At 34.6% G+C, this 13,879-nt stretch overlaps 1 protein-coding gene across 1 annotated transcript in view; it reads right to left on the minus strand.

Annotated features, from left to right (window-relative positions):
* Positions 1 to 13,879, minus strand: part of TDRD12 (tudor domain containing 12) — a 57,117-nt gene that overhangs the window by 35,901 nt on the left and 7,337 nt on the right. The window contains exons 5-9 of the mRNA XM_031954381.1: positions 13,018 to 13,137; positions 11,228 to 11,283; positions 9,492 to 9,577; positions 7,824 to 8,010; positions 5,315 to 5,433 (exon numbers count right to left, since the gene is read on the minus strand). Coding sequence (XP_031810241.1) covers positions 5,315 to 5,433; positions 7,824 to 8,010; positions 9,492 to 9,577; positions 11,228 to 11,283; positions 13,018 to 13,137 — 568 coding nt within the window. The remainder of the gene's footprint in view (positions 1 to 5,314; positions 5,434 to 7,823; positions 8,011 to 9,491; positions 9,578 to 11,227; positions 11,284 to 13,017; positions 13,138 to 13,879) is intronic.

The raw sequence follows: 13,879 nt of genomic DNA on the forward strand, positions 1-13,879 counted from the left end.
TTCACTTTTTTTGTAGGTTCTGTCATTCCAGAACTCATTTCAAGGCTGATTTAAAGTTGTCCGGAGACAAATTTGGGAGAGCTTAGCTAAGTTCTTGCCTTTTCTCCACCATCTTGGCTACACCTTCAGGAATTGTATTTTCCTTATATTTAAGTTGCTTATGAGATATCTAGCTGAAAATTTACAAGTGACCTAAGTGAATAACACTAGAGACTGGGGGAGGTTGTAGGACTGGAATCAAAGACTGGGAAGTGGATTTGACATGGAGATCACAATTAAACCCACAGAAGCTGAAGAGGGTACTAAAAGTGAATAGAAAAAGATAAGGGTATGGAGGACAAAGCTCTAGGATAGAACCGTAGTTGAAGAAATGATGGGTGACAAGCCTCAAAAGGAAGGTCAAGCCGGCAGGTGGGGACCCAATGAAGACGAGTATCATGAAAACCCAGGGAGAAGAAGGTGGTCAATGTTGTCAGATGCTGCCAAGAGGGCAAGAAAGATCAGTTGAGAGAAAAACCAAAAAATAAGCAAAAAAGATCAGGAACACCAAGGAAACCAACGTCTGATGAAGTACTCCTTCCCCAAAATAAACTAGCTAATGAACTCTAGACATGGCTTTGGAATGATTTCATTTTTCAAAAAAGTTTATTGTTTTTGAGTTCATTGTTTCTCAGTTATTTATGCCTGACTCTTTGTGACCCCATTTAGGCAACTTTCTTCTCCAGCTCATTTTACAGATGATGAAACTGAGGCAAATACATGACTTGCCCAGAGTCGCACGGCTGGTGAGTGTCTGAGGCTGGATCTGAACACAGGAGGATGAGCCTTCCTGACTCCTGGCCTGGCACTCACTACACCACCTAATTACCCTTTCAAAAGGCGTAAGGAGCAATGAAGGAAATTATTAGGACCTGATTCAGAGCAGGAACTGGATGCTCAAGTACAAGTGGAAGTACCCTTTGGAGGCCACCTTAGATTTGATTAATTAGCAAATATTCTCCAAATACCTCCACTGAGAGTCACTGTGGTCACTGTGCTCGCGTGCTCACTCGCGTGCGTGCTCTCTCTCTCTCTCTCTATATATATATAAAATGAAAGAGCTTACACCCTAATAGATGAGAAAGTACATATAAAAAGATATACAACATTTAATTTGAAAATGAATAAATTAAAAATTATACAAAATAACTAAACAAGATCATTTGGAGGAAAAGCTCTACCAGTTGGAACAATCAGGAGAGGCTTCCCTCAGAAGATGGGGCCTACGTTGCTTCTTAAAGGAAAAAAGACTCTCTTGAGGCAGATGTAAGGAAGAAGGGGATTCTCAACATGTGGTCTGGTCAACACAAAAGCACTGACTGCAACAGAACATGGAGCATCCTGTGTGAGAAAGATAAGGACCAATCTGTCCGATAGAGTGTACAAGGGGAATAATGTTCAATGAGGCAGGAAAGGGAGGTTAGGGCCACATTGTGATGGTCTTAAAATACTTAACAGAGATAAAAGAAAAAGAAAGAAAAAATTGCTTAAGAGAAGGGTTTATATTTAATCCTAGTGTACCAGAAAATTGCTGAAGTTGGTTGAGTAGAACTGTGCTTGAGTAAAATTAGAATTACTTTAACAGCAATGGGAAGAACTAGAGTACTAAAGAGAAACAAATTCTAGATATCATTAAATTGTAAAGCAAAAAGTAATTTTTAGTTGCCAAAAAGGCTAATTTGGAGGATATTAATGTTACTATTATTGTGGCATTGTCGGGAATTTCACTGGAACATTTTAAAATTTATAATTATATATTATAAATAGAAAATTACATGTAGAAGAATGACATAGTGTTAAAAAGTTGGCACACAGTACAGTTGTACAATTGTAAACTACAACACTATTTTTTAGATTAGCAAAAAAGCAGAAACCAAGTAGATGCCCATCATTTGAGGGATACTATGATATATCAACATAAGAGAATAAGAAATAATGACCATGAAAATTTCAGAGAATTTAGAAACACCTGTATGTATAGGTGTAGAGTGAAATAAATTAGAACCAAGCGAACAAGTCACATAATGACCACAATTACCTAATTGGAAACAGTGGCATAGTACAAAACTCTGAGCAAAGAACTGACATCTTCATTTTTGAGCCTTTAAAGTAAAACATTTTATTCTTTCAATAGACAGACTATAAGTATGGAACACATCACTTTATCAGGCATGGCCCATCTGTTAGTTATTTTTGTTTAAATAGAGAGTCTCAAAAATCTTACTGCAGTTTTAAGTTATTAAAGCTGCCATACAGCTCATATTCCCTTGTATTCATATGTCACCAACAGTGCAGCCAATTCTTGAATGATGGGCATACATTTAATTTTTAACTTTTTGCCATTATAATGAGTTGCTGCTTAAACTTAAAGTTTAAAACTACTATAATAAGATTTATGGGACACCCTGTATAATTCTTAGAAGAGTTCTGTTAGATCAAATGAACATTGCTAGCACTCGTTAGGAAATCACAATATTTTTTTAAAATAATAGAACATTAAAATCAAATAGATGTGCTAACAAAGCTATTGTTTAATTCTCCGTGAAGGGAAATGTGATTAGGAGAGAGAAAAGTACTTTTAAAAAAATGTTTGCATTTAGAGTTTGCCAACTATTGAATGCAAAGACTGCCTTTAATTCACAGCCAAATTCTAGAATGTTATTAAAGACATGTTTTGTGGTCATATAGAGGAAATTATGCTCACTAACTTGCAGCATGGCATTATCCACAACTGATTATGCACATAGACTAACTTCTTTCTCTCCTGGTCATGAAATTTGTAAATCAGGGAAATGCTGTAGCATTTTTCCCTGATTAACAAGTCTCATATATACCTAGATTTTGGGACAGCATTGTGTAAAGTTTCCTCTGTTATTCTTGAAAATAAAATCTAGAGATATAGGAGGAAGGGAAAAGGAAGCCTGTACCAAATGTTTCCATGCGCCACACGTTACATACTAAGCATTTTACAAATATTATCTCATTTGATCCTCATGATAATCTAATCTGGGAAAATAGGTGCCATTATTTTTCCCATTTTGAGGTCAAGTGACTTGTCTGGGTCCACACAGCTAATAAGTATCTGACACAGAATTTGAATTCAAGTCTTAATTTCAAGCGTAGACTTTATCTAGGGCCACATACCTACTAATATGATGCTCTTACAGTTAGGTGGAATCCAAATTATAACTAGCATTTAGAAGTCATCTCGTCTCTCTCCCCTTAACTTGGCAAATTAGGAAGCTGAAATTCAAGGAGATTACAGAGCTTGCCCAAATCAAATGAAAGTTTCTAATAGAATGCCCCAGAGATCTCACTGGGCCTCCAAGAGGGGAATAACTGCACTAGTGACTTGCTTATCAAATTAACTGATGGCACAAACCTAAAATGAATAGCTATGACAACAGAGGACAGAATCAGGATCAGGAAACATCTTGACAAACTAGACCAAAGCAAATCTAATAAGATGGACTTTAATAGGAATAAATTCCAAGCCCTACAATTAGGATTTTTAAAAATCCATTGCAAAAGCTTAAGAGGGATAGACATGACTAGAGAATTAACGTTTTTAGAATGAAAATGTCTACAAGATCAAGATTAACCCACAGTGTGATAGGCAAACTAAAAACAAGCTATGGTAGTCATACCATCAAGAGAATACTGTTCAAGATGGCAACCCATGATGATAAGGTACTTTTTTGGGGTCTCTGATGGCCATCTTTTGGATTCTAGTTAAGCTTATGAAACCATTCTCAAAATAATGCTTTTAAAATGCAAAAGAATATACAGGATGTCAAAGAAAACCAATTACATTTAAATATGGCTATCAAAATAGCTTTTTAAAAACATGTTCACACAATGACATGATTCAGACCAGTTCCAATGATCTTGTGATGAAGAGAGCCATCTACACCCAGAGAGAGGAAGTGGGAGCCAAGTGTGGACTACAACATAGCATTCTCACTCATTTTGTTGTTTGCTTGAATTTTGTTTTCTCATTTTTGTTTCATTTTTGATCTGATTTTTCTTGTGCAACATGTTAATTGTATAAATATGTATACATATATTAGATTTAACATATAATTTTAACATGTTTAATATATTGCTATCTAGGGGAAGGGAAAAGGAGGGGGTTACAATGTTGAAAAATTATCCATGCATATGTTTTTTGAAAAGAAAAAGCTTTAACAAAAAATAATTTTTAAAAAAATGTTCATAGACACAAGAGTAAAAAAAAACTCCTGCCACAGAAGAATCAGTTGAAAGACCTAAGAACATTTAGCTTAGAGGATAGAAGACTTAAGGGATCACATAATAACAGCTTCCTTCAAGTATCTGGAAGGCTGTCATATCGGAAAAGGTATTTGACTTACTCTAATGCCAAAATGCAGGATTACAGTTATAAGCTGAAGATCGTTAAAAGTGCCTGATTTTCTGTGCATATGTTTTGAATATAAAGAGTTTTTTTTTTTTTTAAAAAGTGTCTGATTTTGGCTTGATAAAATACAAAATTTCGTTAACCATAAGAACTGTCCCAAAGTAGAGTAAGACCTTTCAGAAAATACTGACCTTCTAAGTCATGAGAAGATATTCAAGCAGAGGTTGAATGGCAATTTGTTCAAGGTTATTAGGCTGTGTCTCATTCTGCACTGTGAAGTCTGGTACTCATGTCAAGTGTTGGGTAGCACACTTTGAAATCACTGCCAGGCATTATATTATCAGAGTTCTTAATATTAAGTCTTTCAAAGTTGTTTTGTTTCTATAATATTGTTGTCATTGTATAAATTGTTCTCCTAGTGTATGAAATGATACAGAATGAAATGAGGGACAAGTATTCCCAGGTTTCTCTGAAAAAGTCCCTTTTAAATTTGTTACAGCAACATTTACAATATCCTATTACATTTCCATTCTATGATATGTTAAACCATTCCCCAACTCATAGGAATCATCCCACAAGTTTTCAATGCTTTGCCTCTATAAAGAGTTATTTAAATGTTCATATATATGGATTCTTTTGCCATTTCTCTTTGTGGCATCAGAGTTTAGTGTATTAAAAGAAAGGATTTGCTTCTAAGATGCCAACTTTATGATTTTATTTTCTGATAGGATAATTGGATCTGAAAATATTGATTCAAACAATTATGTTCACTATGTACAGAATAGTGCTCAGGTTATATAGCTAAGTACCTCTGAAGACTAAAACATTTTTGTTTATGTTATAGATAAAAAAAGCAAAACTATAAGCTTTTCTGTTAATTCAATTTTAAATACTTACAATGTTATTTATTTCTTTTAAAGAGATACACTCCTTTTCTTTATATATATTCTCTATCTTCTCATTGATTTTTTTAGAGGATAAATCTAAAGAAAGTCCATTACGTTTTAAAACCACACCTGCAAATTAAAAACAAACTGTCACACAAAAAATCGAAAACAATAGGCTACAGCTCACATAGGAAAAAAAAAAATGTAAAAAAACCAAAAACTGTGGAACCCTAATAAATGGAATGTTCAGGAAATGTGGAGTTCAATTTAATTGAATTCTGTGTAAAAAATTTAAAAATGAAATTAAATTAAATCCCAATCCCTTTTTTCAGCCTTTTTTTTTTTTGGAAATTTTTTGGAATATATTAGCAACTTATTTGACTAAGTTGTTTTCCAAATACTACACAGTATTTCTCTTTGATTGACTTCTTAGGATCCTGCAATGCTCTAGGGATATCATCCGAAACATTAATTTTCCTGGACTACTCTAATTGTAGAAGGTACAAGATAATGGGCTAACTACCCAAAAACTTATCATGAGCTTGAGATAAATCTTTCTAAATATCCTTAATGATGGAAAATCTTTGTTCTTATTAAGGATGGATGGGATGGCCATTAGCTGGGAAATGGCTAAGTTATACATATGTAGAATATAGTTAGAATATATATAGTATGTAGAATAAGTTATAGCATGTAGTATATAGACTATATAATGGACTAGTATTGTTCCATAAGAAAAGATGAGCAGGCCAATTTCAGAAAAGCCTAGAAAGACTTAGATGAATTGATACTGAGTGAAGTGAGCAGAACCAGAAGAAGCAGACCAGTTCTTGATAACAGTAGCTGATAAGGAATGAAGCTCCATTAAGAGGCATCTCCCAGAGATCACCCCAGCAATAACAGTCCCTGTTGGCTTCTCACTCCCAATTACTCTATCCCCACTATTGCCTACATCTTCTCCTTGCAACCCAAGCTGTTTTCCTATCTCAGTCCCCAAAAGCCACTGCCATCGTTTTGAGCTGATTAAAGCACTGGCTTCATTACCTATACAAAATAAAGTTCAAATCAAAGATAAATTCCCTTTGGATGGTACAGGCTGAAAGTCACCTAGTAAGAATGCACCTCTGGTACCCACACAATGTTGAGAAAAAGCCGAGGATACCACTGAGCACCCTGGGGAGGAACCCTGCCATGGATTTTTGTGGCAGGGCACAGATAGGAGGCAAACAAGTCACAGAGGACGTGGATCAGCTGTTGTTTGCAGGTGGATGAGATCACAGATGTAGCAGAGCACATACAAAGCATCCTATTAAACTCTGGAGTAGATGCAATGATAAAGAAAAGGTCCCCAATATTTAATGATAATGTAGACATATTTAAAACCACTAAAAAGGAGTCAAAATAAGCCTTGATACATTGGAAAAGCAGCCCTAACAATTTATATTACTATACCAAGTGTTTACTTCAAAGATCTGCAGTTCTGTGAGTGCAAGTGCTTACCTTGCATCTTAAAGTAGAATAGTTTCCTAAACTCTAAGTAATTGAACTTAAAACTTAATATTGAAGTATTTTCTATGTGCTAGGCAATGAAAATACAAAAATGAAAGTGAAGACTGTGCCCACCTGCAGGAATTTGGGCCTCTTCCTCCTCATGAAGGCCTCCCTACCTCCAGCCTCTCTCCACTCCAACTTCTCCCCAAGTCACTGGCCAAGGTGATTTTTCTGGGCCTGACCATGACAGCACACCAGAGATCTGTGAGCACTGCTCTCCCATGAGCCCAGCTCTGGACACTCCGCTAGTTATTACACAGGTGCTGGCTGACTATGAGGGAGCAGCTTCCCAGGCTGGCTCTCCTACATACCTCGTGACTTAAACAAGTCCCTCCTCTGTGAGGGGCTGGCCAACATCAGCTGTCTCACGGAAGCCAAGGCCCTCCACCTCAGGGCCATCCTGCAGCTCACTGGAACCCAACTTTATGTTTAACACAATAAAAAATTCAATTCAATATAGATGTCAGTTTGTGATTTTCTGACTTAAGATGCAACCTGCAGGGATCCATTTCTATTTTGATTTCCCATCACTGAACTACATGACCTTTAAGTTCGCTCATTTAACTTATGATCCTACTAGAGTAGCATCATCTTTTAGCCTAGTGATACAATTCAGTTAGGATGAGACAAGTATCCATCAGTGGACCTGTTAACAAAATCTTTCTTTGCCAGAGCTTATGGTCTAAAGAGGTAGTGGTCATGCTGTCACAGGATCACTATACCTGAAAGATACCCAAGAGGCCATCTGGGTCAACCCCATTTTACAGACAGGAAAACTGAGATCCAAGGACATTAAGTTAATTGCCCAAGGTCAAGAGGCAATAAGAATCAGAGACAGGATGTGTATCTAAGTCCTCTGAACTTTCAGTAGAATAGGACTTTAATAAGAGTATAGTGACCAAGGTATCTTTATGTGATAACTAGAAACAAAGACATTTAAAATTTGTTTGCATGTGAGATATACATACTTTTTTCAAGTTTTTCAGGAATCTTTTCTTGCAACAACATTGGCCAAAGAGCAAGTGCAGGGTTGATTTTATCTGGAGGGGATTCCAAACTCTTTGGTGTAGCTTTCTCTGGACAATCAATTTTCTTTTCCTTGGGTGTTACATAACAAGCAAAGTTCTTTGCAACCAGATCATCATTAACACAAACCTTTAAAATTAAACACAAGTATTATAAAGAATAAAGTTAATTTTGCTAAATGGTACCATAAACCAAGTGGTATTTGGCACAGTTCTGAATAATAAGAAATTGCCTGCCTCACCCCAAGGCCACAATCTAGGGAACAAAGTTAGATCGTTTCCATCTTCTGAGATATCCCTACCTCTCACCAATGCTAACTTCAAGACTCTTCAAGGCCAGTCTTTCACCCCAAATAACTTTTTCCTTTTGTCTAAGTCATTCTCCAAAATCCACCTGAAGTTCCCTTCCAGACACCTGCCCTGGCCTGTCAAGAGTGGAGCTGGAGGATTTTGGTTACAATTGGTGCCTGTGATATACTAACTTATTTCTCCCTTTGTCATCTTGGGCAAATCAATTCACCTCTATAAATCTCAGATTCTTCTGTTAAAAGAAGGACTCAGACTTAAGCTACCATTTACTCTGTCAATGATCCTCCATTCATCCCAGCATCATTTCCGACACAGACTTAAATGAATAGGGAGAACTATCCCCATTTTCTCTTCTGAAAGCAGCTATAAAGGGATTTTCCCATAATCTCTGGAGGAGATCATTTGGGTGCAAGGGGCCTTTGTCTTGGACATTAAGAGGATTATCTTGTAATATGTCATTGCAAAGTATAATAGGCTGATGTCTAGTGAGATTGGAGTAACTAAAAAATTTTTAGTTTCTATCTTGAATCTTCAAAAGCAATTTTTGTTTAACAATTTGAGTCAATTTAAAATATATAGTCTCTTAGCATTTACCCCAATTAAGATCCATAGCTATAAATCCATTAATTTGAGTTGTATTCATTCCTATTTTTTTCCTAATTTCAACAGTAATTGGGCTAATTATCTTTATCGCAGTGTTTTCAAACTTTCTGGTCTTAAGATGTTTTTATACTCTTTATACTTTTTTTTATACTTTTAAACTTAAATGAGGATTCCAAAGAGCTGTCATTTATGTGGATTATATATCTCTTGATATTTGAAATTAAAATGTCTTAGAGGTATTATGTACTCTTGCTGTTTGTTTAGTCTTATTAGCTTCTCCTCCCCAGGAGGAGCTTAGGCTTCATTAATATAACATGTGACACATGATCAAGGGGGGCCAGGAGAGATGACATATTAAGGAGTATATGTAGTGGGAGTGTAATGAAATGTTAGACTTCTAAAGGATCTCTATTCCAATTGAAATTCTGAGGAGAAGGAAGAGAAGTTAGAGCATGATTACAAGGTATAATTGTTAGCTCTGGAATCTGAATTGCGTGTGAATTCATCTGTAGTTTTTATACCTGCTTCCTGCAGGAACATATTTAAAGTTTAAACTGCTTCACTTATCCTAAGTCTGTTCATTCACTGCACCCTTTATGGAGTTCAGAATATTGTTTCTAACACTTCCAACTTTAAAATTCTGAAAGTCCATGATTCCAAATCCAGAATTTTTTCCAATACAAGCTGATTTTCACTTACCTTTTCATTTTTTATAGTTACATAAAGGTAAACATCAAAAATATCTTCTTCCATACCACATAATTTCGCTTCAATCTGTGTTGTTGCTAAGTATAAATAATGGAAAGTGTCATTTATAAGGCAACAAAAACAAAAATATCTTTGAAATTTAGTATTAAAATACCATTTACTTTTTAATTTCTTCGACCTCACATTATCTTACTTGGCATAAAGCTATAAATCAGATAATTTTCTTTTGCACACTTCTTTATACACCCACCCCTTGGTACCTTGGACTTGAAAAATCTCCCCTACTCTTTCCAGCAAAATTAGTCCCACAACAACCCATGAAAACTCTTCTGAGAATTCTGGGCAAATGTATCTTCATCATAAGGAAGCTCCCTAATGGGGGAAGAGTTTTTCATAAGGAGGAAGGCAATTTACAATAGAGGTGTTAAGCCAGATTCCCTTTGTTATCATACTATATACAGATTGCTAGATCAATTTTAACTCATTTGAACCACCAAAGCTCAATTCTGGAGCTTTTGTTATATACTACTACACTCTCTTCCTCAAGAGAAACCACCCTTTTTTGCCTATTTTGTTAGCTAAATCAACTCTAGTCCCAAATTCCTGCTTGAGATCTAAGTCTCATATAAGTCTCATATAGCCAAATGCCCATACAGGACAATTCTACTGGAACTAAACATCATTTCCCAACTTCTAAAAAACCAAACCTACTTCTGGTAAGGACAACTCCTTTCTTCTAGTCTCAAAACCCTTGGGCTCATTCTTCCTTCTTCCCTCTCCTTTGTAACCAATACCCGACTAATCCCCAACTCTTGTCATTTTTCTCAGTGTCTCCCAAATATATCCTGTAAATTCCTAGGATCCAGACCTGAGGTATTGGCCCTTATCAGCTCCTACATAGACTAGTTCAACTTAATCACAGTTCTTCCTGAAAAAGCTTCAACATTCTTCAGTATTTCCAAGATCCATGTTTGTTTCAAAGAGGGTATCCATCTACTGACATATAAGTTCTTCACGAATTACCTTGACTTTAAATTCCCAAGCTGAGGGCCATCTTCTTGTGATAAATGTCTTTTAACTTTACTAGGCTGATCCTCAGACTAGAGGACATTAGTGCATTCCCTTGCTTATTCCTATTAAAAACCACCACACCCCTCATACTAATTCCAGTATCTACAACTCTGTGTATGGTTTTACACCCATCCTCCTTCTTACCTTTCCTACAGAATCCTGTGCCCTTTTTTCTCCTTTCATCCATCCAAACAAATCCTAGCCATCCAAGACCCAGTCAAGGACTATTTTATTTCTTCAGAGTTCCTACAGTACTTGTGATCTATACTATACAATAAATAATCTCGCAGTACCTTATGTGATATGCTATTTCTTATCTAACAGACTAAAAACAGGGACTATGTATATACTGGCAACCACTCTAGTATTGGTCACAAAGTAGGGATTCATATTAATATTAGAATTACTAGTATGTCTTTTTCTAATTCATGATATAAAGAGGCTAACCCACAATTTTAAAATTCAAACATAATGACCAATTTAGGAAGAAAACAATGAATTTTATAAAATCTTTAATTATCCACATAGAAGACCTTTCTTTCTCCTCTCTCAGGAATCTAGTTGTTCCAATATTTTTTTAAAGTGCCTTTCAAAATTAACAAAAACTATAATATGAAACACAAAGAAAAAGATTGCTCTATTTTTGCTTGTCTTACCTTTTAGAATATTCTGAAAGTACTGAATAGCAGCACTATCCCATTTCTTAGCAGGTCTGGAAAAATATTGAACACAGATTCATTCATTATTTTACTAAAGGTATCATCAAAAGAAGAATCTGATACTGAGTGTTCTTACTTTTGGATTTTTTGCATTAAATTTTAATATTATTGATTTATTTTGTTTGTACTTGTTACAAGAAGTTTATCTTAGAAGAGGGAAATCACTGGTAAATGACTGTGCTATAATAAAAAGGACCAATAAACAGTTAGAAAGAAAAAAAATATATCCTTTACATAATAAGGGAAGATGTAACAACCTTTTTCCTCTCTGGTTAGTAGACATGGTGTGATGCTCAGGATAGGTCTATTCTATGGTACTGCTCTCTAAAGTAGAAAAACTGAACATTTCTATTTCTACAAATAGCAGTCAGACTTTCTGTCATTCTAGTCACCCTCTTCTGGATATGTTGGCCAACATAGCTGGAACCATTTACAGCAGTCCTGGATACTGTCCATATAATGTGAAGAAGATAAAAACTTCTAGTTTCTATTACCTCACTAAGTACTATAAACAATGACCCTAATTTGGTTTGCAGAATTGTTCGCTTTTCCCTTATGAATCCTTTTCCCATGAGAAATATCTAAATAACATTTATTTGTTACTTTAAATACTTCACTTTGTATTTAAATTAAATTCACACTAAGACTTTTGGGACACTATGGCTGCATAAATATATATGCATATATGTAAATATATGTGTGTACATATATATGTTATATATAATATATAACATGTTATATATGATATATATATAATATAATACAAATGACAGCTTATTTTTGTTTATAAAATAAGTGCACAAAAAAGATGTTATATGTATGTTGAATGTATACTGGGAGACAAGCCTAGCAATGATGCTACCAAATCAGGAAGCATTTAAATAATATAATGAATGATAAATCAAAAGGCTTACCTAAAAGGAAATGAAGTAGGTTCAGGATACATTGTTATCCTTTAATGATGAGTAGAGGAAAACTATCATGCTCTACTCTAAAAAGTCATTGTCGAGGAAAGAAAAATGAACTGGATGATATTCTGCTTTTATAAATTAAATTGGAAGCAGAGTTGAATTGAGTTGGAATGGAATTCTATAAATATTTGTTGAATAGGAAGCAGAAAGAAGAGGGGCAAATGTTAAAATGAGAGAAAGAATCAAGACAATGTTAGAGGAGGGCAAAGCAAAAAGAAAAGGAAGAGGGTAGCCCACAAAGAGAAATTATTTGTATTACAAGTGTCTCATAATTTTCAGTTATTCATACTAACTAAGAGTAACTAGAAAGAACTTCAAGAATATATCCTGGCAGGGCAGCTAGGTGATGCAATAAAGTATCAGCCCTAAAGTTAGGAGGACCTGAGATCAAATCTGGCCTCAGACACTTAACGCTTCGTAGCTGTATGACTCTGGGCAAGTCACTTAGCTCCAATCACCTCAGCAAAAAAAAAAAAAAAAAAGAATATATTCTGGCAACCATAAGCTCAGTTATAGACAAATTTGTTATCAAACAGTATGCTGGGAAGATTCATTCTGGCAAGTTTTAGGGAACTTTTGCTCAACTGAAATATAAAATATTTTTATAAACAGAAAAAGAATATTCAAGATTCATGTCATAATAGTTTTGGCAAACCTTAATAGCAATGAAAAGGTATAATTTAAATGTCTTGTATTTGATTAATAAATATAAGACTATTCAAGTAGCATTCAATATGTCTAAAAAGTCTTACTTACACAATTTCTGCATTATCTTCACAGAAGTCAATATGTAACGTGACTGGTTTTGTGCAGTATAGTCTAAACTTTTTTGCTCTATAAGGAAGTTGCATGAAAGCATCTACTGCAACTCGGATGCTAAAAAAATAGTAAAACAGACACAGAATCATTGCATAAATACCAGGGACAAAGTAAGCAAAATGACATTTGATTCATGCATAAAAAGGTGATAATAAACATTTCTCTCAAATATAACTAATTTAGGGACTCAAAGAATCCATAAATAAACCAGTACTTCCATTTGTCACATTAAATTTCAAAGAGAACTTAAAGAGTCACAATATCTAAAGTACAATGTGTAGGTAGTAAAAACATAACAAATCTAATATAGTTAAAAAATTAGAAGGCTCATTATTAAAACATTTTAATTTTATTTTTACACAGCACAAACTTTTATCACTTATTTTGGCAAATAAGCATCTTTATTATTATTTGCTAACTTGATGTATAATAAGTAGAGAGATGGAGCACTGATATCATATTCAAAATTTTAATCTCAATTCTTCTAAAATTTATGACAATTTATTTTCCAACTAAAGAAGTCCCTTAGCATTTGCAGTATAATCAATTGAATGAATAAATCATTATTTACATGACATAGTTGTTACTCCTTAAATAAAGAGCAGAATACCTATGTCTTAGATAATTTAGATACTGTACTGTTTGGAGGTTTCATATTAGATGACTAATGAGGTACCTTCAAAATATAATTTTAAGATTCTTTTGTTTGGACATTAAATTTATAGTGTGACTGTGTCAAAAGAACAAACTCCAAAAGAAAATCTAGGGGCAACTAGGTGACATAGTGGATTGAGCACCA

Source organism: Sarcophilus harrisii, chromosome 2 (assembly GCF_902635505.1).
Source record: "Sarcophilus harrisii chromosome 2, mSarHar1.11, whole genome shotgun sequence".
Lineage (NCBI taxonomy): Eukaryota > Metazoa > Chordata > Mammalia > Dasyuromorphia > Dasyuridae > Sarcophilus > Sarcophilus harrisii.